This window comes from Mycetomoellerius zeteki, unplaced genomic scaffold (genome assembly GCF_001594055.1).
Source record: "Mycetomoellerius zeteki isolate Tzet28-1 unplaced genomic scaffold, Tzet1.0 scaffold62, whole genome shotgun sequence".
Classification (NCBI taxonomy): Eukaryota; Metazoa; Arthropoda; class Insecta; order Hymenoptera; family Formicidae; genus Mycetomoellerius; species Mycetomoellerius zeteki.
In genome coordinates this window covers 1002728-1029987 of record NW_017257632.1, presented here as the reverse complement: position 1 = coordinate 1029987, position 27260 = coordinate 1002728, and the positions used below count along the sequence as shown (strand labels likewise).

The 27260-nt window shown below is 38.6% G+C and overlaps 1 protein-coding gene across 9 annotated transcripts in view; it reads left to right on the top strand.

Moving 5' to 3' along the window:
• Positions 1-25400, top strand: part of LOC108728508 (Protein tyrosine phosphatase 99A) — a 219510-nt gene extending 194110 nt beyond the window's left edge. Inside the window, exons 5-20 of one of the 9 annotated variants that reach the window (XM_018457077.1) lie at positions 60-174; positions 15007-15216; positions 15773-16053; positions 16294-16550; positions 20440-20723; positions 21704-21924; positions 22121-22246; positions 22385-22560; positions 22891-23182; positions 23258-23429; positions 23507-23631; positions 23709-23989; positions 24076-24211; positions 24309-24433; positions 24749-24895; positions 24980-25400. In XM_018457077.1, coding sequence (XP_018312579.1) covers positions 60-174; positions 15007-15216; positions 15773-16053; positions 16294-16550; positions 20440-20723; positions 21704-21924; positions 22121-22246; positions 22385-22560; positions 22891-23182; positions 23258-23429; positions 23507-23631; positions 23709-23989; positions 24076-24211; positions 24309-24433; positions 24749-24803 — 2856 coding nt within the window. In that variant the 3' untranslated portion in view covers positions 24804-24895; positions 24980-25400. Of the gene's footprint in view, positions 1-59; positions 175-1428; positions 2331-2425; positions 2680-7830; positions 8585-15006; positions 15217-15772; positions 16054-16293; positions 16551-20439; positions 20724-21703; positions 21925-22120; positions 22247-22384; positions 22561-22890; positions 23183-23257; positions 23430-23506; positions 23632-23708; positions 23990-24075; positions 24212-24308; positions 24896-24979 lie in introns of those variants that run through there. The other 8 variants (XM_018457082.1, XM_018457079.1, XM_018457078.1 and 5 more) reach the window with 8 other exon arrangements.
• The last annotated feature ends 1860 nt before the right edge of the window (positions 25401-27260 follow it).

The window sequence follows — 27260 nt, the reverse complement described above, 5'->3', positions numbered from 1 at the left end:
ACGCTATTTGTTATGTGAGAAGGGGAAAAAAGAAAAAAAACATGTTTTTTCTTTTTCAGAATCACAGTATTCACAATTTGGATACCTTCACGCAGTACCTCGTCTCCCTGCAGGTATTCAACCCCGAGGGTCACGGACCTGCGTCGACCGTGACGGTGATGACCGATGAAGGAGGTAAGTGGCGAGAGGGGAGGGGGAGATAAAAAATCGAGCTGTCATCGCGTGATTTTCCACGAGACTTGGCAGAAATTGAAACGATAAATCTGAGTACGAAATTAAATTAGGAAATTCTCTCCGAGTATAAAGCAGATATACAGAATACCGTATATACCCAAGCACGGTAAAGCAGAACGCGGGTATCGTTCGTAACAAGGTATTCAACGGAAAGCTGGTTTAGCTGCAGCTGCAATACGAGAGTTCTACGTAGTTACGAAGGTGAATGTTTGCTTGTTCACAATATCGTTTGTATTAACATTTGTGTTAATTATTAAGCAGAGAACTCGCATTGCCCTCGGCTAGACTTAGACTTCGGGACCTTTCTTATCGCATCGCGGCAATTCGTACGGGATTACGAACGTATCTATCCAAATATTTACGATTTGTAATTGAAATGTTAAGATAGAATTTTGAAATAATTTTCTCCGAGAAAAAACGACCGCGTAAAAAGTCTGCGCAGAATGAAGTTTCATTTCTTGTTTCTAACGCATTTAGAATGCATTATATAGCCTGTTTAAATCTGCCGCTGGTGATTCATCGTTTTCATCGTTATATCCTGAATCATCGTCATCGCTCTGCGTATTTACCGTCAACTTTCTAGCTGCCGCTGCATTCTCGTCTACGATAGAAACGCTTCTCGAACGTCGGGAGCGCTCCATTCCCGAAGGGAGTGTTCCCATAATCTAGACTGCTAGATGATGCACGGAACATCGCGAATACGCTTGGGAATTTCCCAGAAACGTTTCTCCACATTCAATACAAATTTAGTATTTTTCTAAAGTCTATTCTGCCAATTTATAAGGAGTTTCCAACGAGACTATTTTATAAGCTTACTGATGAGAATGAGGAGGAGCGAAAGAGAGAGGGAAAGGAAAACAGAAGATAAAGAAAGAGGCCAGAGGCAGCTGATTCAAAGGTCCAAGAGAGAGAAAGAGGATCTCCCTCGTGCGAGAGAGACGCGGAACGAACACGGGAGGAAGGAGAAGAAGTGGGGATCGTGACAGCCGGTGACCGTGCGACAGAGGAAGCCGACTGCAGAGAAAGACCGAGGAGAGACGAGGAGAGAGATTAGGGAAGAGTGAGAAAGAGGAGAGAGAGAGAAAGAGAGAGAGAGAGAAGAGGGGGAGGGAGAAAGAGAGAAAGCGGGAGCAGCTGCTACGGCGTTTCGGTCGACGCCGCGCCTGGTCTCGACAATCGATTTTCCCCGATTTTTCAGCACGCGGCAGCCAAGTGAGTGAGTGAGTGAGTGAGTGAGTGAGTGAGAGAGTGAGTGAGAGAGTGAGAAAGAGAGAGAGGAAAAGTGCCCGCTCGAGTCGGCCGCGGCGAGCACGCTGCATCGGCACGCCAGCAGCCGGTCTGCTCGTCGTCGTCGTCGTCGTCGTCGTCGTCGTCGCCACCGCCGCAAGTTGTCATCGTCAGCCGGGATACGACAACGAGAACGGAGTATCGAGTCCGCGTCGGACGCACGTGCATCTCGGATCTCTCGGCCGTGTAACATTGTTAGGCCAAGAAGTGGTGTCTTCATGTACTCGTGGAGACTTGACACTTGATATTCATGGTACTGTGATCAGTGTGATCCTTTGCTGGTCGAAAATCCACTTGGAGAAAAGACAAGCGGAAGAACGTTGTAAGACACGCATACGGGAGCAAGTGGATGCAGCGAGTGTTCCTCGAAAAAAAAAATGGAAATTCCGATATAAATATTTCGAACAACGAGCAAGATTCACGCTTTGCCCTCGTACAGTACCCCCGATGGTACGCCGGATATACGAGAGGGACCCGCAACGCAACGATGCACGAGCTGCGGCTGCGAGCGTAGAACCGCGCGCGCGCGCACGGGCGGGCGCGGGCGCGTGTACGCGTGAGTGCGTGAACGAGCGTAATTCGAAGTGAGCGCAACCTCGATGCAGCGCGAGTGCGCGTGTAGTCGTTGACGTGCACGCGTCGCGCTCACGCGCGCGGTTGACAGTACGCGCGTCATCCCGGTGTGAGTGCCCGCTTTTGTGTAAAAATAATCTGGAGTCGCGTGCGTTTCCTCATCGATTTGCGGTTGATGCGGCTCGTGGAATCGCCGAGTGCGAAAAGTCGCGACCGAGAGAAAGGTTGTCCCGCTGGTAAAGAAAGATGGGAGAGAGAGAGAGAGAGAGAGAGAGAGAGAGAGAGAGAGAGAGAGAGAGAGAGAGAGAGGAAAGAGGAGAGAAAGAGAGACAGTGCGAGCTCGCCGAGATGGCGGCGGACCGTCGATTCCGACGACGCCTCCTCCGGATCGCTGGTTGACGCCTAGTCCGTGAAATCGTAAGGATACATCGCGGGCAGGTCGTCGCTCGCCTGCCTGGGTGTGATCCTTTGTTCGGGCCGCACGAGTCGCCGGGAGTCGCTCTTCGATCGGAGAGTCCCGCTGCTCCGAATCGGATTTCGGAGTGGGCAGAGACGACGGGGTCGAGGGGTCGATACGACGCGAGCGTAAGCGAGAGATGTGCATGTCGAGCAGTGCCAAAATGAAACTGGTGCGGCGAATCCGTAATATCCTCCGTACTTCGCGAAAGGCTACGCTATAACTTTCCGTGTACCTCTTTACATCTTTTTCGGTGTTTTTTTTTCGCTCCGTTTCTCGTTCGATTCGTCAGGTTTCTCCAGTGCGTCAGGCGGGTGCAGGAAGTACGAAACCGAACTGCTGTGTCCTTCGGGAAAAAAATCCTTGGGATTCTTTCATGTCCCCGTACTTTGTGAATGACGCGGGCGAATGCTTGAAAGGGAAACGGGAGAGAAGGAAGAAGTTGATTAATCGTTGGAGGAACGTATTCATTGTGCAGAAAAATAACACTTGCTATATTCTCTCTTTCTTTTTTTTTTCCTCCAACTTTGCTTTCCAGTGCGTTGACTTAAGCGTGAATCATCGTCGTGAACGATGCTATTTTACGAGTGATTTTGATTATCGAAAAGTATTAATCGGTTTCAATGAAACGACAGATACCACTAAAGTGAAAATGGGAACTAAATCCATAGCTTTTCTTCGTCGCTTAGCTTTCAGTCCTTTTATATTCTACGCGAGAAATTTCTATTGCAACTCTTCGATTATAACAAGCTTCAATAGATTTTATTGACACTTTGTTTATTTTCCTTTATATTCGGTGAAAGAAGAAAACGAATACTACTATTATATATATATATATATGAATCACTTTGATTAACGAGAAATATTGATAAATTTCAATGACACATCTGTGACAACGTGATGACTTACTTTGTTCATACTTGATACAAGAAAGTCTAACTATTTGAATATGCTGTTGTTGCAAGTAAAATTTTAGTTATCACAAGGAAAATCGTAAATTTTTAACTAGACAATAAATGTCACTGAATAATAAAAGTGTCGCTATACGGTAGTGATTCTGAAAAAATAAAACAGATTGCAAATGGTTGAATAATACAAGAAACGGAGAGAATCACGTCGTCTCTCTTACTTCCGGTTCGATTCGAGAGGAAATATAACAGAATCGAACGATTCTGTCGCGGTGCGGCGCGACGCGGCGTGGCGACGTTCGGCGACGGCGACGACGACGTTAACGAAGCGACATTGACGGACTCGGTCGTCGTTGCGAGTTCGATCGGTAGAACTTGGTGCATCCGCTGCAGCCGCATCGCGGAAACGTAGGGCTATGTTCAGATTTCCACCTGAATGCCATTCAGATTTATTTCATTCTTGCTATTCACCGAATGTTAAAAAAGAATAAAAAGATACCTAGAGAGTACTCGGGTGGGAATCTGAACGCGCCCTAGGAAAAGAAACGCGCACGAAAGGAACGATTTTGTTTGAAGAATTTAGCTAAAAATTTAGCTAGATATAGATTAAAAAATAATTTTGATGGATCATACACTGAAAAGGTTAGGTAATAGCTATTAAAGTTTATATAAACAAAAAATACTTTATTTTCCTAAATATTGATAATACCTACTAAAAATATTTAGGAAATTAAAATAATTTTTAGTCATGTTAATCATTTAATTGACATTGTTTTACTAAACATTTAGTGGCTTTATACTAAACTCTTTTTTCAGTGTAGCATCTCAAGCATGTTGATTAATGCTACGAAAAGTTTTGATATTCTAACCATGCTAAATATTAAAGGAACAATGGTAACCCAATCCCTTAAATTAAATAACATTTTTTTATTTTTAAACTCCATGTCTCAGAGTAAAAATCGACCATATTAATGTACAATACTTAGAAAGTAATAAATTAAATTTGAATCAAATTTAATAATTTTATTTCAGTGAAATTGTTTAATTCCACCGTTTCAATAAAATTAACGATGTATTGAATAGAAGTAGTGGCGACTGACAAAATTGGTTAAAAGTAACTCAAATTGGGTATAATTTGACATTATAAAGTTAACAATGCAATTTGAGCGTCCCATATAATTATTTTGATGGTCCAAAAATTCTTTTCAGATCTGTATACTGAAAGAGAAGATTAGCTGCTGCAGCAATTTAGATGGTAAAATATGGCATAACATTTTTAATTGGCTGCTACAGCCAATTAAGAATGCTATGCCATATTCAGTCAATCTTTTCTTTCAGTGTACCTACACGAAAATAGTTTTACTGAAGTATCTAAAATTTTAATTATAAGATACAGATCTGAAAACAATTTTGTCGGTCCATCAAAGTAATGATGTAAGACGTTCAAACTAGTTACTAGAATATTAAAATTTTGTACAGTATTACTCGTTATGCTTGATATTTTTACAAAATTATTTTAATGATCCAACAAAATTATCTTCAGATCTGTATCTAGTCGAATTTTCAGATATTTCATTAAAATTGTTCTTTTCTTTTCGTGCAGCCAAATTTTTAAATACTCCAACAGAATCGTCGGGGAAGGAAACATGCGGCAACGACAGATCGTCGCAGGGTCGATGCACGCTCCGGTGCTTCTCTCGCGCAAAAATCGCTCTCGCGCGATCGGGGTCAATCCATTCCTCGCTGCCGTTTCGAATCGCGGACTCTCGGGCTGTCCCAATTTCGACCTGACGTTCCTCATGAATAGTCCATGGCGCGTTCATCGGGGCATCCGCGTACGACATGCAACCACCGACGTTTCTCTCCAATTCTCTCCTTACCCTGATTGTAGATACGCCATAAAGATTATGCTTTCGGAAGCTTCCTTCTTTCGGAAGATGCGAGACTTGATTACATTACGAAATTCATACAGCGCCAAATGTGCTGATTTCACTCACTCGTTATTGTCGCTCCTCCGTCCTCTTCCGGATAATTTTCGATAGTGCATCATTGTGAGACATTTCGTTTCGCGCCGGCCAAATGTAGACGAGTCACGAAATGGGGCGCGGTTTTTTTTCCTACTCTCATTTGGACGATTATACAGGGTTCCGTCTGACTGTGAAGTAAAAACTCGTGCAAGCGTGGAATTGACGTGGGAATCGTGGATTAGTCTCATCCGCTTTGCATCGGCCTTTCTCGCGGAGGACCGAAGTTTTCAAATATTTCTGCTAACAAATATTCAACATGTTTGACGCACACATAGTCTGCTATTTTAATTACAATAACTTCAATCGTAAACGCGATAAAGGAAATATCATATTTTAATTACCGTTTCAATGCGAAGCGTGCAACATGCATCTTTTATGTTTCGCATAAAAAGAACTTTAACGGAACGTCATTATTCTTTTATGAGCCAATTGTGAGCCATCGTTATATGTGGTCGTATGCGCGATTCTTCTTCATTGAATAAAAGTTTATATTGTCGCGAAATAACGCGTGTCGCGTTATTCGTCAGCATTATTTCGAAGCTCTTGCAATTATTTATCTATTCCGAGCCAATTATGCAGTAAATGGAATATGAAACTGGAGCGCGATTCTCTTTGTGCGAGGGGTATCTCACCCTCCCCGCCCTCTCTCTCTCTCTCTCTCTCTTTCTCTCTGTTTCTATCTTTCTCTTTCTTTCTATTGACGAGGAAGCGCTATTGTTATTGGCCGTCCTATAATTTGCTTCTTTATCCATTTAACTCGGCGTTTGAGCAAACTCAGTTTCTCCTGCGACTGATGTTTAATTGTTCGCATTATATCAGGAAAATTTACTCTCGTCGCTTCAAAAGTATCTTTTCTTCGTTGATCGGAAATTGAAAGGATATACGGGAGGAAAAGCTTGTACGTGCACCAACTTTCTATATTGTGCTGAGATCTTATTTAGAGATCAGTTCTCCTGTAAAGATATGAGTCTGAGACTTCCGTTCTAAGCGGTTAAGAAATAATTTGCGCGTCACGAATTAATCTCTACAAATGCGAATACTTAAGAAATTCATTCTTTAATTTTAATTCTTTAGTAAAAATTTTTATGCAACAATTACAACAAAATTTTATATTGAAGATTACCCATACAACACAGAAGCTTGCAATTGTTGCAATATTTGCAATGTTACTGCAATATTGCAGAACGTTGCAGTGTTATTGTAATGTTACTGAAATAATCTATCGTGTAGATAATGAAGATACAGTAAAGAAACGAAAATGTTTAATTAATTTTGAGAAAAAAATTGGTTTTGAAAAAATTTGTCCTAACTTTTAACGATGTATAATAATTGCAATTATATTTTTTGTTATATTTTTTCACTTCCATCTAATATTAGTATTTGTATACTGAGAAAAAATATAGTCAATTTTAATAAATATTTAGTTGAATACTGCCAGTTAAATATTTATTAAAATGGACTATGTATTTTTTCTCAGTGTACACAAGAAAAATATACATATTGTACATAAGTAATAATTAAGTATTTTAAAAGAATTCATGTATCCGTAAATCTATCATAAGTTTATCACAAGCACCAAATTTATTCAAAATATATTCTGTGTGAATCCTAATAAGTTAATATACTTCAATGATTATTAAATTAAAATAAATTCGATTTTTTTATATACATGATGTTTTATTTATAAAGTCGTTTCTTCGATAAATTTTATAAAATTCTTCAAAAAAAACTAAATTCTTGTTTTGAGTACACATTAATGAGTTCTTCTAAAATTTATAAGTATGTTTTAAGATTATTGTAAAGAAAATATTCTTTGTTAAAAACAACCATTATTTAAAAGAAAAGAAAGTAAATTGAGTAATCACTTTTCTTAGCAATAGAGTGAGATATTTTTGTGCTTAATAGATTGGTCGGCAGAACGATATATCGATACTGACCATCGTTGTTTAGGACACCTATTCCCCTAGTCTCTATCCCACTAAAAATGCAAGGGGAAGTGACTCTACAACGTTCCAAGGGGACCGAATAATCCGCTGCTGCCTACGATCTTCCCTCGTGATACACGATCATGCGTTTGATGACGAATACTTAGGAACACGATCGATATTTGTAATAATACTTCAGCTACCTTTCTAGAGATCTACCTTTTGAGCCTTTATCTGCAACGCTAAAGCGATTGCTATCGCTACGGGAGTAGTTTAAATATTGATAAAGCAGTATACAAGTCTTATCAGTGCGAATAAATGCGCAGCGTGTGCTATCGATGTCAACTTTCGATTCGACCTTTCCGAGTCTGATGGTAGATAGAGTCGGGTCCGACCTCGTGAAACTCTCTCGCGTTTTGTAGATAGTGCGATTTCCGCATTCACCGTGTACACTCCGCTGGGATTTCTCACTTGGGTGTCTCCCTTTCGCGCGAGTCGCCGCACCTGGCCGATTTACGAGGAACTCACGCTCGCGATAGAATCGTCTTGGGACTTATGCGAGGTTATTTGTTCTCAACAGGAAGTAGTCGTTCTGAAATTTAGCGCCGTGCAATCACGCCGCGACGATTTTCGTCGAAAGATTGACGATTCGTCGCCCAATAACTCAAGGAACCTTATGCGCCCGCGATGTGACAGTGACAACGAATCGATTGATGTACAATGCGTCGTTGTGCGCTCTGCTCTGTGTGGACCGCTGCGATAAAGACGGTGCGATAATTGAGCGAAGACGTGTCGCGAGAGGAACGCGCCGTGTTCCTCGGCGAGGATGGGCGAATTCGTGAAATAGCAAGAGAGAAAGAAAAAAAGATTTGAAGCAAGAGTAAAAGAAAGGAAGAGAAAAAAAAAGAAGAAAGAGAGAGAAAGAGAGACGTACACAAGCGAGCACGCGGCGTTTTATAGCTACAGCTGCAACGTGCGAAGAAAGGAAGAAAGAAGAAGAAATGTCGTGGGCCAACGTGGCCAGTGCCGCTCAACTGGCGGCCTCGCTAGCCCTGATCTTGAGACTTCTCGTCGCCACGGCGGATCCGATCACGCAGACGACCGACGAGACAATCTTTGAACGAACGACCTACATCGTGCCGTTTTCCATGGAGAATGACAGCGATATCGGAGGTAATTCGGCGGGGTCATCTTATGGCAGAGAGGCTAACATAGAATTGTGCTTTATGCTTAGAGAAAGTGCGAAGCCTTTAGTGATATAAAAAGAAAAATTATGAGCAACATATGTATCTATTATATGATATCATCTGGAAAGAACGATTTTATTGAAGTATTTAAAAATTTAGTCAGATACAGATCTGAAAATAATTTTGTTGGACTACGAAAATAATTATGTAGGAAGGTTGCGACAAAATCAGGGAATTGTTAGGGAAATTGAAAACGGTCAAAGAAATTAGGGAAAAGTCAAGGAATTTTGCAAAATAAAAATTCTTGGCTTTAAAGAAGTTTAATATACAATAATATATATATATGTCACATCTATGCAGTTTTGCTATATTAAATTGATTTATCAATAAAATATTTAACGATTTCCAGATTAAGACGAAAATACAAAACATTTTTTTAAATTATTCAAGTCAGAGAAAATCATGAATTTTGTCTGGAAATTAGGGAGAAATTATGGAATTTTAGGATGAGAAAGGACTATGCCCAGTTTGGGCCCCAGCTGGACAGCATTGAGACTTAGCTAGGATTGTAGAGCATAAAAAAAGGATTAAAAAGTTCCATATGCACAACTTTGTAAAATGAGTCCCTTGAGTGCTACAGCTGTTCAAAGTTCGCTATTATGACCATGTATTGTGTACCATATAGGACTGGTTTTATTCGATTTCTCAAATCATCTAGTATCTGGAATACTTAATAATACCTTGATCAAAAAGTTCCCGGAATTCATTCAGAAAATTCAAAATATAAGTTTATTCATCAAAAGTGATAGTGTCCCCTTCAAAGTACTCCCCATCGACTGCAACGCACTTATGACAGTGCTTGATCCAGCTCTCGAAACATTTTTGGAACTCTATTGTCGGTATAGCCATCAGAGTCGTCTTCGATTTTTCCATTACCTTTTATATATATAGTAGTGGTTTTTTGACTCGATCGAACAGAAAAAAATCGCAGGGAGCCATATCGGGTGAATTCGATGGCTGTTGGATGGTATTCGTTTCTTGGCCAAAAAATTTAATACAAACTCGTTGTTGCAAATTCAACTCCATTTTTAAAACTGTAAAAAATTGAAAACACGTGCAGAGGTAGATGTACTCAAGACGACGTAACTTTTACAAATGTCAAGCTATGACGATAAAATTTGGTGGAAATGTCAATGATAGATGTGGCAACCTAACCAAAAAAACAGAACTCAAATCAGCTGACTCAGAGCATCACCTGGTGATAATTCCGGGAACTTTTTGATCAAGGTCCAATCTTGACGAAGACAACTAAAACCTTTTTTGGACTCCAAATGAATAGTTACAAGTGATATATATAATAATATTAATCGATGAAAAGGGGAGAGAGCCACTCAAAACATGAAACAAAAGGTTTTAATTGCCTAATTGAAATGTGGCCAATATATGTTCTAGGAGCACTCAGGAAACCTCTCCTATAAAATTAGGCTTATGGAATTTTTAATTCTCTTTTGATACCTTAAAATTTTAGGCATGTCTCAAAGTTGTTCATCCGAAAGGCCCAAATTCCCCTGTAAAACTGGGCATAGTCCTTTGTGACAATCCTGATGTAGGACGGTCAAATTGGTTATTAAAACGTTAAAACTTTTTGCAGCGTTTTCATCATCGTTTAAGCGTTTTACATAATTATTTTGATGATCCAACAAAATTATTTTCAAATTTATATCTAGCCAAATTTTTTAATAATTTTTAAATAAATTTTCGGGAAAACTGTAGAAATTATTTCCGTGTAAAAATTAAATACAAGTAATGAAGCGATATTACTCATTTGCATTAACGACACAACTCAAAAAACAAAGTTTTCTAAAAAATGAGTTGGGATATTTTGAATCATTAAAATTTTGTAATAACTTTGAAATGTAATTTCGATGTAATAACTAATTATAAAGGAATAAAAGTACGTATTTTAAAGTATTTTTTATCTCTCTCTCTGTAAGTTATTATTTTACAACTTAAAAATAACAATTTTTGAATTATGTTGTTACAGCAAATGAACAATATATCGATGGAAATAAAGCACGATAAGAGAGAAAACGAAAGAAACGATATACTTCGAACGTAGTGCTTCGAGGTGTATTATTTTACAGCATTTTCATTAGATCGAACAGGATAACATTTAACAGATAAGACCTCGTTACGATACTCTACTGCGAATCCAAATCTACTTCAACGTGGAATGAAATGACAACGTACGAAATTAGGCGATGTAAACCCGATCCAATATTACGTCTGGGAATTGAAATTATTTATGTTTACGCGTTTTCAATTACAGTCGACTTGATAATCGAGCGATTGGTGAACTAAGATAAACCAAACAATACGTTATTAACGATAACGCACAGAAAATGAGCTCTAAATCGATAATTTATATTCACGTGAGTAAAACGTGGCGCCGCGCGCTTGGAATATGTAAATTAATCCAGCGGTGAAAATCTCGTGCGCGTTTAGCGCGTAATTAATTGGCATAAAAATAAACGCGCCGCGGAGTTTCACTAGGAAATGTCATATACTCGAGTATTGCGTTACGCGGCGCGCAGCAGCGGCCACCTCGTAATCACCTTGCGAGCATAAGACTGTCCACTCGTGTAATCGACGCTTAACTCATTTCCCGTTCCGTCTCGATTTCGCGGAACGTAACCGCAGCGGCGGCGGTGCAACGTACGTGCCTCGTTTTCGCACCGAAGATTTGTTCGCGTCGCAAACTCCAACATGCTCCAACATGCTCCTATCATAGCTCCTACTCACTCTATCAAGCGCGTTGAAGTGAGTAAGAGCTATGATAGGAGCATATTGGAACATGTTGGAGTTTGCGACATGAACAAACCTCGATACATCTTAAAGGAATCCGCGACTTCGCCTTTTCCTTAACTCGCGTCTCGCCTACAATGCACACTCAACGATTGCGCAAACGTTTTAAATGCACACCAACTCGCGTGCATACACGTGCCGCGGTGTTATGACATAAGTGTGAATCGCTGGTTTATTTTGTAACTCGTTGCAATTAATGCCGCCGCCGACTTTGTACGTTGCGGAAAAAACGATAGTTTACAACCTTTTTTTATCGCGCGCGGGATTTACCCGAGATCATAATTGCGGATGAATCGGTTAGTGTGTTGTTTTCTGCATATAAAGACGTAATAAAATATTGACAGGACTGACTCGGTGTTTTCGTATCTACAGGTTTGTTCGCGTCGCATGCCACAACATGTTCCAATATGCTCCTACTATAGCTTTTACTCACTCCAACGCGCTTGATAGAGTGAGTAGGAGCTATGTAGGAGCATGTTGGAGCGTTTTGGATCTTGCGACGCGAACAAACCTTGCATAAAATAGTACAGACGTTACATCTGCCTTTTTTTTGCATGCGCAGCATATAACGTAACAGCACGTGCATCGCCATGGCAACGATTACTTACTGACCTTAAGTGTCGTCGGTGTATAAAATTACGGAAATACGCTCGTCCTCAGAATTGTCTTTAAGAGTGGTAAAACCGCCGTATTACGTCTCTCGCGCGTGCAATCCGGACATTCTATTTTTATGACAGGATCCAAGGCCAATAGCCTAATCCAGACGTGTGAATGCATGTCAGGGTCTCATCATTGCGAACTCAATCATTCTTGAAATACTTTTACGAAGTAAAAAAAATTATTAGCACAATCAAGGGTGTCACAAATTCCTCATCCTAAAATTCCATTTTTCCCCGATTTCAGACAAAATTTCATAATTTTCCCTCATGCTTGCAATAGTATTTTGAAATTTTTTTGTATTTCCTTATTTGGAAACCGTCAAATATTTTATTGAGAGAGCAATTTAATATAGCAATGTAAATTATTATTAATGTTGCTGACACTGCTTGCATTTAATTATCAAGTTGATAGTATTCCAAGACTGCGTAGATCTACGTGTATCTACACATACTGGACTTCTTTAAAGGTAAGAATTTTAATTTTCCAGAAAATTTGACAGAATTCCCTGATTTTTTCTTGATTTTCTTGATTGTTTTTAATTTCCCTGACTTTTCCCCGATTTCTCTAATAATAAACTACAAAGTCAAAAAATATTATCTCCATTATTAACAGAATTTACAAAAATAATCCTCTCTTTGTGTTAAAAAAAATTGCATTGAATTCTGAAAAATCCCGTAATGTCATCTAAAATATTTTAATTAATCAATCGAAACCGTCTGTTTGCGAATGAAAGTCGAGAAATTCGAAATAGTTACAGCTCGGGTAACAGCGCAACTTGTAGCAGCGCAAATCAAAGTGCATGCAGCACTCGAAACAGGTACGTCGGTTTCTTATCGGTTGTTCCTTTCACTCGTGAACCGTTACTGAGTGGGAACCTATCCTAATAAAGGCACTTTCGCCTACATAGTTCTCCTCGGTCCCTTGCTTCCGCGAAATGGGCGATAATCAATTAGATACATCAAAGAGGTTTTTCTTTGATTGTCGCGATCGCGAACGAGGTGCGTCGGTCGGTTTGGCCCGGGGGTTTATGACGCTTTGTCGCGCGTAATCTCTTTCCGGCCACTCCGGATGAGATCATTTCTCGATGATTCGTTACGGAACGTGGCTTCGACGAAAATGAACATCAGCAGATTCTAAGTAGTATCGACAGATCATTTTCCACGCCGCGTGCAACGATCGCGACCTTGCGCTTTACGGGCCCGTAATCGTATTCGTTTTTCAGCCCGATAGTAATACGAGAACACGATTCGCCCGTCTCCGTGCGTGGCACAGACTCGATATGACATCATCCGCCGCCGCAGCTCATAAAGCTTGTAAGAGGTAACTCTCTCGCTCTCCGACAGCCTTGCGTTTTATTACACGTCATTAATCTAATGCGAATTCGATAAGCTTTAAACGGAATATCGCGAGAGATGACAACGTGAAACAACCGCCGAATAAATTTCAGGATAAGATTCAGTAAGAGGAAACGATTTTCTTTCCGCATTGTCGATGAGTAAAATAATTTAACAATCGCTTAAAAGACTTTGGAATCCTCATCTTATTTATTACACTAAAAAATAGCGGTGTGAATTTAACATCATGGGTTTTAAATCCACACCATCTTGGTATTAATTTAACCCCAACATAGTGCAAATTATATAGACACCGGATGGGTGTTAAAGTCACACCAAAAGTATTAAATCCACACTGACATTTTTTAGAGTGTAAGAATCTAGTTTTGATTCATCAAGTATACATTTTCTCGTTTTTTTATTTTACTTATCGTTAGTACAAGAATGGTTTTTCTGAAGTATCTAAAAATTATATCTACTCTCTGAATTCTTTGGAGTGCCAGTCTTGGAAAAGAGTAGCTCAATTTTCAATATTTAAAATATCTTCAGAGTGAGATTCATTCTAACACAATTTTGGAGAGTACATATAGATCCGAAAATAATTTTATTTGGACCATAAAAATAATTATATAAAACGTGTAATATTAGAATATTAAATTTTTTTGCAGCATTATCATCAACGCTTAACGTCAACATAATTATTTTGATGATCCAACCAAAGTATTTTTAGATCTGTATCTAGCTAAATTTTTGAATGTTTCAGCGAAAAATCATTCTTTCTGCATAGATTCGAGGATCTCTCTTACTGCGCGTCACTTATGTTCTATTTAGAGCACGTCGGAATGAGCTGTTTAAGCAAGTCTACTGTCAATGATTTTACGCAGCCGAGGATGGAATGCAAATCAATTTGCATGTTTTATATTGCAGCGCACCGCGCGGCGTATGGTAATGCTGTAGCAGATGTATGAATATTCAATAAATTTGAACTCTCTTATGAACGCTTGGACGGTCGTTTATTTATCCGTATTATTTATTCTAGAAAATGGAGCTTTAGAAAAATGGAGATACAGTTGGGTTGGGTATCGATATCTGCTGCTGCTCGAAAGAGAGAACGGATAACTGTAAATGTATAGAAATAAACCCGACACGTTGACTGTACATTTCGGAGTATCCTGTAAGAGAACATCGGGTTATATTCTTTTCTTATCAATGCGACGCGTAGTAAAGAACAGGATAAGATCCAATGGTCTCGTATCTCTTTTCCGTTTATATCTGACCCAACGTGCACATATAGAAAATGTACCATAGAAAAGTGCACGGCACATGCCCGGTCTATTTCTTTATGTCTATGTAAATAACGTTCGGTACGTACGAAGAAGCGTTCTATTTGACAATAAAAGAATGAAATAAGAATTTTACTGGAGAGTTGCTATTTCCGAATGCACTGAATACTTCGTCTCAGCGCGACATTGCGGACGATGATGAGAAAGGAAAGGTTACATCGGTTTATTATAATGAAAAACGCGTGTTTTTTCTCTCTTTATTCCAGCACCCACAAAGCCGGAGAATCTCACCTCTCGGGGAATCACGGGCAGTACTATTGAACTCTCGTGGTCGGAGCCTGAGAACGCCAATGGTGTCATCGCCGGTTACCGCGTTTACTACATGCATTCCAATTACACGGACGTTAAGATGCACCTACCCGACAAATCTGCGGACTCCGACGATTCATACATCGAATTTGTTCTGAAAGAACTGCGTAAGTATACAAGTTGCATAAAGGATACGTCTGACGCGAATAAGATTACTCTTAAGATAACGTCTATTATTCTATCTTCTATTATTCTAAATTATTCTAAATTATGTGAATGAATAGCGGATATTGAACAGCGTCACGCTTAAGTTTACCTTTTTATTTTAACGCGCATGAATACGATGTTTAACATCGGTCGACGTGCGCTATCCGGCCTTTGTGCCTTTTTTAACGCGCAGATAACATAAGATTAACCATGTATAATCTTCACTCGACAGCGAATAGTCGTTACAGCAGACGACCGGAGATAGGTCGGTGTACTTAGCTTATTGATAACGAAAACTCGAAGAATTCTTATCGTCGCACGTATTTTTTTCTCATATTTACAAGTAAATGCATTTGTTACGAGATAATTATAATTACAAATGGAGAAGAAATTGTTTTACTTGAGGGAATCTCGTTAAGATCCAATCAGATTACGGTCACCGTAAAAAAATAGTCTCTTAACTTTCATTCATGAAACTGAATTAGCTCAATTGTCATTCATGAATCCATGTTGTAGTCCCATACACCGAATACAAGATCTGGGTGAAGGCTTACACGCGGAAGAACGAGGGCGAGCCATCCGATCAGATCATTCGTAGGACCGACATAACTGGACCGAGTGCACCTCAGATCTTGAATTTAACTTGCCAATCGCACGAGTCCGTTTACGTTCACTGGGCCAGGCCGGCGAACTTCTGGGGCTCGATCGATTACTACTACATCAATTATCGAAGGGATAATGGACGATATTACGAGGAGATCGAATTGTCGGCCGACAAAAGTCATCTCGAGAGCGGGGTACGTTTTACAATTTAATATTTAATAATAAATCATAACGGAGCGATATAATGAGGAGAAATTGTCACATATTTTCTGTCTAATATAATAATTATAAATTAATTATTTTATTATCGATAATAATGTTACTAACAAAGATAGTTTTATTTTTCTGTCGCTTTTATCTCGTCAATAGTTTTTCGTTTAGATAAAATGCAATTACGGCGCACGTAATAAGTGTTTGCGAATTCATGCTTGCAGGCGATTATACCCAACCTGACGGTGAACACCGTTTACGAGATTGTGGTACGGGGAGCCACCAGAAGCACAATAGATAACCGCCTGATCATCCGAGGTGACAGCTCCATACCGACGAAGGTGCTGGTCACCCGCGATTGCGACAAGATACCGCCCTTGATGCGCCGCAGCAGCAAGGATCTCAGCGCGGGTGTGATCGCCGGTATGGTCTGCGCCTGCTTCGCCGTGATGCTGGCGATTACGTCCTTCGTGTTGTGGAAGTAAGTCACGGTTTAACGCACGGCGCGTTATCGCGCATACAGAGGAAACTTTAGCTGCATCCGACCGCACCGGGTGATATATTTCCGCGTCGCACGTCGATAAGCGCACTAAAAGGAAAAATCAAAACCGAAACCCTCCATTGAGCGTATTAAATTGCCTATTTTTTTTTTTGCACATAGTAAGAAACATTTCGTATTTATGTTGGAAACGATCCACTCAAGTCTTTGTTAACATTTTGTGTTGAATTTTTTAACATATTTGAGTTAATATGATTATGTTATTTAAATAGTTTGTGTTAAATTGATATTTAACATTTCTTAGTGTCAAAATAGTACAATTTATCAGTAAGTAAACAAATAACATAAAAATAATGTGTTTTGAAATGAAGTGAATAAAATATGTGTTAATTTAACATATCATAAATGTTAAAAATATGTTTCCACAGTTTGCTTACAAGGTGTCAATATTATCTTTTTTGTATTAATTTTTTTATATAATATTTATATTACTTTCAACATATTTATTCTGTTTTAAATTAACACAAAAATTTAAATAGACCTTTTGAGAAACGTAAAATATGTCATGTTTAGTACAAATTTTCCAATTGCGTACCGTCATTTAAATTTCCGATCTGTATCTTTTATCCGAACAATCTACATTGGAAAAAAAGTCTGGTTGCATTAATTGGAATTCTGATTGAAAATGGACAAATCAAAATTTTCTAGTTGAATCTATTATAATTTTAGTTGAAATAACCAGAATTCTGATATAAACAAAATCTTCTTGATTCTATTTTCTCTCGCCGCAATGAGTTACGCTTTACAGTTACGGTCGATCTTGCGAAGTATTATTTCGCATCGCCGACGTTTCACTTCCGTTCTGCACCGATCGATCTAACGCTACAAATGTTCTGTTATTTTTGTTAGCTGGAAATTGTCGACCGAATGATATCCGGTACGTTGAAGCGCAAATGCGTGCTTGGATCGCGAATCGCATTTGAAGTACGGGCAATTAGAAAGTTCGCGGAGCGAGCGATGCAATCACGCGCACCTTCGCACGCACCCGCAACCATTTTTCCCATTCAGGCTTTCTCGTTTGATTTCCCGCTGCAGTCGGTATTGTGTGTCCTAGCAACCTCTTCTCGGATTTATGATCCTCGGATTACCTCGTTCTTGGAAAAAGTTTCTACGGTACTTAATTTGTCAGGTTACTACGCTATATTTCATTTTATAATATCATAAAAGAAAGTAAATAAAATGATTTTACATATCATATTAGAGAATATCTTAAAAATTAAAATAAAATTAGTTTTTTATAATTCATTCCTATTAACAATATTATTTTAGACCGTTTATGTGAGAACACAATATTAGCAATTACAAAGCTTATACGGTCGAAGCTAAATCTTTGATGCTTTAAATAATTCAAATCTTGAATCAGTAAATATACTATATATGTACTTGCATATATCATATTTGTATTCTTTCGAATTGCTAGCCGAATTTATCGGAACTATAAACGCAATTAAGCTACATTAGCAATCTCGCGAATTAAATTAATTTCTAATAATTTCGATGCTCAATCAAGCATCATATCTTGAAGATGTTAATAAGCTGCAAAAACTGTTACTCCTATTAAGTTTCTTATTAAACCGTGATGCTTAATTTATTTAAGTATACAACTTATCTTAATCCTGTAAAAGTCTAAAAATTATTTTTAAATTGCTCTCTCTCTCTCTCTCTCTTTCTCTTTTCTCACGAACGTATCTATATATAGGTTTATTCGTATTGCTTGCACTTTTTGCACTCAGAATCTCCGCTTTCTTTCTCTTCAACGTTCAAATGTATGTGTCAAGTGCAGAATATTTTGGGGATTTCACGCAACACAAATAGATCTATTAGGTGTTGTTTGAAATCCCCAAAAATTGGAAATCCCCACTGGAAACAAATTTTTATCAAATATAATGTACGGGACGCTATATGACGTATGAAAAGATACCACGATGCGTATTTTAATATATCCCGGCGCTGGCTCTTACGTCTCTCTCGTGTTATCGTGAGATAACGAGCGGTGACAAGGCCTAAGTGTGCTCTTATAGTCACCGGAGCCACTTGTGGCGCGGTGCGGAGCGGAGCGGAGCGGAGCGGAGCGACGCAGCGTGACGCTACGCCGCGGCCGCACGCATCGAGCTAGCTAGACTCTTGCGCGCCGCGAGCGAGACCGCGTGTGCGGTGCGTATCTACGAGTTCCGTTCTTCTTCTCGCTTCTCGGAGTCACTCGGAGTTCTCGCGCGTCAGTGTCTCGGGTGACGTTTAGGAACGACGAGGTAACGCGAGCGATGTGCAAAGGATCAGCCGTGGCTGATGACAAGCTCATTTTCTGGGTCACGGACGGGGTCCGGCCTAATCGTCATTTATTTCGCAAGAGCATTCGTTGATTTGTGGGCGGCCTCGCCTATGATGGATGTTGCCAAGATTGTATCATCGAAATGAAGAAATTTTTCCTTAACTTGTAAGTTTGTTAAGTGGAAATCGCGAATCTCTCTAACCATGTGGTACGAAGGAGTGTTATCGGCATTGATTTTAGAGTATTATCAATATTTGAGCGTTGCTATCGGCCCAACCCACACGTGTTTCTCATCGATATTACATACTCTCTGCAGCATGGATACTTGAATAATTTATGTGGAATGCTGTGTATTATTGCAAACGTTATTCTTGAAAATTTTTTTAAATAATGTACACGAAAGAGACGAAAGATTTTCTACGCATCTTTTAGAGATGCATTCTGAAAAAGGAGATGATATTCTAGATACTTTTTTCAAAAGAAATATTTAGATGTCTAGATATCTAAATATCTCCTTTGAAAAAAGTATCTAGATATATCCTCTCCTTTTTCAGAATGCATCTTTAGATGCATCTTCATATCCTTTTATAGGGTATTTTTTACCTGAGAAAATCTGCCATTTTTAGGGAATTTCTTTTTTACCGCAATTAGAGAGAGAGAGAGAGAGAGAGAGAGAGAGGGGGGGGGATTTTCATGGGGCAGGATGCAGGACTTTTCATTGCTACTTAGAAAAATTTTGGGATTTTTACTTTTAAATTTAATTTTTTATTCTTGGAAATCAAGGATTTTTATGGGGTTTAGATTTTTATCGGTATTCAGAAAAATTTTTTGAATTTTCACTCTTGAATTTAACTTTTAATCCTTGAAAATCAGAAATTTTTACTCAAGAAAATTTTTGAATATTTACTTTTAAATTTAAATTCTGTTTCTGAAAATATTATTTCTTTGATCATTTTTTTCTTGATAATGTAAAATATTGACAATCGATTAACAATAAATACGATATACACATCCGCGTATATTCATGTACATTCTCGTGTGTCTCATGAGTTTTTATTTAAAAAATCAGAATGACAGTAGAAGACAATACTCAGCAGAATAAAGTAGCTCACATTGTATTCTTTATACGATCTCATAGGTTTCACGGTTTCAATTATAAAAAACGATAGAGATATACACTAAGATAAAAAATTGTTCATTTAATTAAGTTGATTTAGTCTTTATTTCTTTCAATGAAGAATGTATGTATTTAAATCAAACATATTTGACAAATATTGATTCTCTAACAAAAAAAAATAAAGATGAACTAAATTAATTTAATCAAATAAACCTTTTTTTCTTAGCGTAGTTTCGCAAAATTCTTGTCGCCTCTAATAATTTACGATGTATGGTTTGTGTAACTTACAGTCCAATTAATTTTATTAATTCTCCAATTTTACTTAGAATTTTGAACAAAAATAACTGAAAAAAAATCTTTAAAATCTCAAACAATTTTTTAAATATGATTTCAGTAAACATCCTGTTTTTCTTTTTTTTATTTAGACCGATTTTTAGGAAATGCTTCCATACTGCCTACTATTACCTGGATTACCCGCCGCGGAATGTTCCTACTCTTCAAGAATGGGAGAACAGCGAGCAAGACGGCGAGAGGACCGCCGTGGCCGTTCAGCAATTCGTTCAGCATGTCGCGAGTCTTCATGCCGACGGTGATATCGGTTTCAGTAAAGAATACGAGCTAATACAATCCGAGACTGGCGATTATACCGTGGAGAATTCCCAGTTCGCTGAGAATAAGGCCAAGAACAGATACTTGAATATACTCGCGTGTAAGTAGCATTGATGTATCACCCGCCCATGTCTGTTTACAAATGAATAGAAACATCTTAATATAGAACCAGTAATATTATTGTTCCTTCCTTCCGCGAGAACGTTCATTTTTGAATGATGATTTCTATTTGATATTGCCGTTGCTGTTCGCTCCGATTGATTTATTTTAGTTCAGTCTGATTCCTCAGTCGCTGACCCATATGTCAATACGATCGATATCATCAGATTGATGTGAGATTATCACGTATCATTATTAATTTCGACAAATTTAAAGCGGAAGATATAATTTAAAAAATATGGGTGTGAATTTAATATCATTTAATACCCATACTTAACACCAGGCTGTTAAGTATGGGTCTTAAATGTAGTTATATAATTCTCACCGTGTCAATGTAAACATCATAGTGTGGATTTATAAATGATGGGTTTTAAATCACAATGTTAAATCCACACCACATTGGTATTTATATAAATATTGTATCTGATCCACTCCTATATTTTTTAGATTTATTGTGTAGACAAATGATGACAAATTTGTTCAGGAAGATTATATAAATATTGTATGACATCAAATCCTCACTTCTATATTTTTTAGACTTATCGTGACAAATAATGACAAATTTGTTCGGGAAAAAGCAAAATTGTTTCAACTGTTCAATAATACTGCTGCATCATTACGAAATTCGCACGTTCAAAATAGAAAATGCTTCTTCATTATCAGCGGAATGAAACAATCGATATAATCTCTGTATTAAAATAAGACAATATATAGAATATATCTCGACTTGAATAGCACGTTGATTTTTACGTTCGAGCCAGACTGATAAGTGGATAATTGTGTGGCACGATTAAAATCCGTATTTTTAGACCAAGTAACAAATTACAATTATGTAAATTATCGGTTGAAATGAGAATGCGAAGGCGTTACCTTAATTTTACTAAAATGGTTTAACTTCACTCTTTACGTTATTATCATTAGACGACCACACTCGTGTGCAATTGCTCTCCTGCGGCGGTGGACCGCCTAAAAAAGGCCAGGATTATGTTAACGCGAACTACATCGACGGGTGGCAAAGAGCGCGAGCTTACATCGGTACCCAGGGTCCACTACCGCCTACGTTCGATGGTTTTTGGCGGATGGTTTGGGAACAGCGAGTATCAATAGTTGTAATGATTACCAACCTTGTTGAACGCGGTCGTGTAAGTATGAAGTTGATATCGATATTTTGTTACAATGTTAATTAAAAATTATGTATATAGATAATAAAATGTTGAAACTGGTAACAAAGATAAATCATTTACACGCATAAATGCTTGGCTTACTGTAACAATTGATGAAGAAAAATCTGATTTATTGAATTATAATTTACTTATGGATTATTATTGTTACTTGTAGAGGAAATGTGATATGTACTGGCCCAAAGAAGGGACCGAAACGTACGGTTACATTCAAGTAACTTTAGTGAGGGAGGACATTATGGCCACATACACCATCCGTACTCTTCAAATTCGACATTTAAAGGTATATATTTAAAAATAAAACGCGCTTGAAACATTCTTCAAAAAGAGGAATAAATAGGTGAAAAAGAGTATCATAGCGAAATCAAAAGTCAATAATTGAGTAAGCTTTTCAACAAAAAAACTCTCTTTGATTTTTAAGCAGATCAAGAAGAAGAAAAATGGGACCAATATGGGCGAGCGCACTATATGGCAGTATCACTACACCAGCTGGCCTGACCATGGCGTGCCCGATCATCCATTACCCGTTCTGAGTTTTATTCGCAAATCGTCCAACGCTAATCCCCCAGAAGCTGGACCTATCGTCGTTCATTGCAGGTGAAAAATGCATTTTAACAAACAGAAACTTTAATTCGACGCTTCAAACCTTTTTAACTCTTCGATGCCACTCTCAATATAGCATACTTGAATTGTTTTTATATTATATGTTATACTTTTTTATTAATAAAGATACATACATTTACTTATCATTATCGTATTTCTTAATGTCTGACGTTTTGAATGAAAAAGATATTGTTATAATATGTTTATCTTGATGTGTATTGTACTTATAACAAACGTATAGTGTGACATTAAAGGATTAAATATTTCTATTTTTAATGGTCTATCTATTTTTTTTTTATGTATAAAATTATTATTTTATTTCAGCGCTGGCGTCGGACGTACCGGAACGTACATCGTGATCGACGCTATGCTGAAGCAAGCTAAAGCCAAGAGCGAGATTAATGTGTTCGGTTTCCTCAAGCACATCCGCACTCAGAGAAATTTCCTGGTTCAGACGGAAGAGCAGTACATCTTTATTCACGATGCTCTGCAGGAGGCGATTGAGAGCGGCGAGACCAACATCGACTCTAATAACTTAATAAAGCATATTCAAGATATGCTGTGTCCATCGAATAACAAGACTGACGCGTGGAACAACATCGAAGCTCAATACAAGGTAATTGATTTATTCTTACAATTGCCAATGTCTGAATATTAAATAGTCTGATCTAATTATTTGTCGCTTCTACAGTTGGTGACGTCGTGGAAACCTAAGGACTTCAATCTCGTATCCGCCACCAAAGCGTGCAACGTCCACAAAAATCGTAACATGGACATTATCCCTATCGAAAATGCGCGCGTTCACCTAACGCCGAAACCAGGCGTTGACGGAAGCGACTACATAAACGCGACATGGGTTTCAGGTAATCAATAATGGATTTGCTCGTATCAAGTATAAATTCCTGCAAACGATGACAAAATATTTATTTGGTACTTTTAGGTTTTCAACGCAATCGTGAGTTTATCATAACGCAACATCCGATGGAGAACACCATAATGGAGTTCTGGCAAATGATGTGGGACCACAATGCTCAGACTATCGTTATGTTAACTCAATGCGATGAGGTACGTCTCGAATAAAATGATTGTTTTAAGAAGTAAAAGAAACGAGATTTTGTAATATGAAGAATGTTATTCGACAGGAGGAGTATCCGGAGTTTTGGCCCTTCGAAGGAAAGGATCTTGAATCCGAGACATTCCGAGTACGACTCTGCGGCACGAAGGAGACCGTGAACGGAACGATCTTGCTAGAAGTGGCGGTTCGATCGTTGCAGGATGATTATGAGCTCAGTGCCAGGATCGTTCAAGCACCGTCGAATCAAAGCGGTTTGTGGCCGCACAACAATAATCCGAAGACCTTTGTCAGCATCATTCAAGACTTTCATCGGGATTATCAGAACGGTCCTATCGTTGTAATGGATAGGTGCAGAAAATTTCATTCTTGCTAATTTGCGGCGACATTTAATTATTTAAGCGAATATATTTCATATCGTGTGTTATACACTTTAGGTACGGTGGAGTCGAGGCTGCACTCTTTGTTCTGCTGACTACGTTAAACAAGCAATTGGAATTCGAGCAAAGCGCCGACATCTACATGTTCGCAAAGCTACTTTACATGAAACGACCTGGCGTTTTCCGCTCGAAGGTAAGCCTAGCTTCCACTAAGTCAGAATATCTCTTTGTGTAATTTTAGCTGTATTAAAAGAGAAAATTAATTTTTGCAAATTATTTATCATTCGCAGGAGGATTACATATTGCTGTACCAGTGTCTCGAGTCCATGCTATCTACGAAAGGCCGCGCGGAGCCCGACCTGTACGCCATGGCGAACGGACACGTCGCTACGCTGAATGACCCAAACGAGATCAGGTCGGCCTCGTCGATTCAACATATGCCGATAGATTATCCATCCAAGTCATCCGTCATTCGCGAATACGCGACCGTAGAAGTCAGTTCCGAATACCTGTCCGACTATAGCATTCCCATACGCGTGGATCACCCAATCGAATCGTCCAGCAGTCGTGGGAGCGAACCCTGCCTCTCCTCCCACGGCGGCAGCAATGATCACGTAGTACCGTCGGAAAAAAGCATGGTGGTATCGCAGAGAAACATTAGTTATCATAATCATCCACCATCCGGTGTCTCCGTAATGGTCGATGCTAATGGTTATATCACAAATGGCAGCATGCGTGTACCCTCCGACAGTATGGAGCCCAGCTGTAAGATGATGCCGCAATGATGCCGGCCTATCTTCGGTTGCAGCGCACCCTCGCGAAAGTCGGCCCCGCTGTAATCGAGATTCCCGAACGCCGGAAATTTAATCACAATCTGGTAAGTACCGGTCATGCGTCGAATTCTCGAACAAATATTGTTGACGCGATATTGTAAAAGAAAAATCTGTTTCTCCTTGTACAGACTGATCCTCGCATCGCAGAGGAGGTGATAATTTGCATCCAAGGGAGAGCTGGAGGATCTTCGAACGGATTTCTTAGTGTACATAAAGCTAACGTGAATGTTAAAAAAAAACGAAAAAAAATGTGAAGGAAAAGAATTTCGGTAAGGAAACCCGGTTTCCGACGCGCGAGCGGACAGTGCCAAACAAAGAGACAAAATTGCCGCCGATGCATGCCGGATGGGCGATGCTTATCTTGTCCGTTGCGTAAGTTTATGTTGTTTAATTTTATTTTGTATATATTATATATATATATATTGCATAATTATTGATATACACACACACACGTGCGCGCGCGCCCGCGCACACATATGCATAATACGTATAGGTGCATACACACACATACACGTTACATAAAATATTATATATATGTACATGTATAGGAAATTTGTGTGCTGTGTGCGTGTGTGTGCGTATGTAGGTGCGTGCGTGCGCGCATGTATATATACGCACGTCGAAAATCCGACAGCTCCGAGTTGCCAAAGAATCATTACGATAGCCTAATTATTAGGACGATATTACCGCGGATGGGTGTGTACATATTATCATATACGTATACACGTGTATCCAATTGTTCTACGTGTTTTAGTTTATCTGTTATACAATACATATACGTGGGGGGTGCATCGTCGGAGCGAAATGCTTCGCATATACGAATCACGATTGTCGCGCGTGATAACGAAAATTCATTTATAAGCGTCTGCCCTCTCTCGTTTTTCATCCACTTCGATTTATGGCCAACGATCATTGGCCACAACAATGCACGGCTTATCGTGCTTGCTACTGCCATTTAAGCGAACGATACCGGTATCAGCCACCGTGATCGTCGATCGTCAATCGTTAATCATTAAAATTAAGTTCGGATGAGTGATTTCGCGCTGTAGGCCGCTCGATACGCGAAAATCAAAACTACGTATGTAGCAAATATCGAATCGCGTGTTCAATTCGCTTCAGGTCCGCGAAACATCCGTGAACGAGTCGAACGCACAACTTCGTAGAAGACTATACGATTTTGATAATGTCTAACGCGCAACGTTACTCGTAGGACGCGATCTCTCTATGAAAAATAGCGGGCATTTTTTTTATAGGTGACATTCACACAAAGAAAGCAGAGGCCGAAATTCTCTATCGGAATTATTGAAAGACACCAGAAAATGACACTACAAAGTTGTCGACTCGCGCTGTGGCTTACGCTTTCTCTTTAATTAAAAACGTAAAGTAATATAATTCTTTTACGGTGATGACAATCGCGATATTTTAATTTACCGTTACTTGTATTTTATACCCGAGAATGAAACAAAGCAAAGCGAAGCGCACTATCGTATTTTTTATATATTAATATGTATTAATATAAAAGCATTTAGCGATCACGTCGTTGAGAAATCTGTTTATAAATCAATCGACATTTAAGCAACTAATTAATTGTATATTTTCATAAAGCCTATATTCGTAAAGCCTATTTGATGACGTTAGCCAGCGTGATGAAGGAGATATCTACATTGTAAAATTAAATTATACAAACTGCGTATACATTATATCTGCAGGATAATATTTTTGTTTGTCTCCTTATGTAGAGGGCACGAAGCTTACGACGAAAAGAAATCGACAAGTTAGAATGCAAAAATAGTCGCTTTTGCATTGGCAGATCCAGAAAGGGAGGCCATTGACGCGTCGTAAGCGAAATTTTGTTTTAAAGTCAAATATGAAAAAAAAAACAGAATATTAAATTATTATTTAAATTATTACTTTGAAAAAGTATTATTTGAATGTCATTGTTTCAATTCATAAAATGTTTTATTTTAAATTATATTAATACAAAAAGTATAATATAATAAAATCTATGTTTTTTATATCTGAATTCCTTAAATTAAAAAATATTTTTAAAATATCAAAATTGTAATTAAGTATTTGAGAAATATTAAAAATATGTGTAATATTTTTTTTTACTATAAATTTTTTTTAAAGAAGAAGACTTCAAGAGGAGGGGAGCATAACTTCTCCGTGGATCTGCCAGTGTGTTTTTGTTGTATGTAAAAATACTACTCATTACACATCCGTACTGATTTACAAATGTGTCTTATCGATTATTCGTCACCGTGCGTCGAAAAACGCAGACAGATACTTTGCGAAGTGTACGTTCCGTCGCTTGGCCTAACTCGTAACAGTACAAATTAGTCTCTACTTTTTTGAAAGACTACTCATTTAAGTTAACAATGAGCAATTGAGTGCAGGAGACTCAAAACC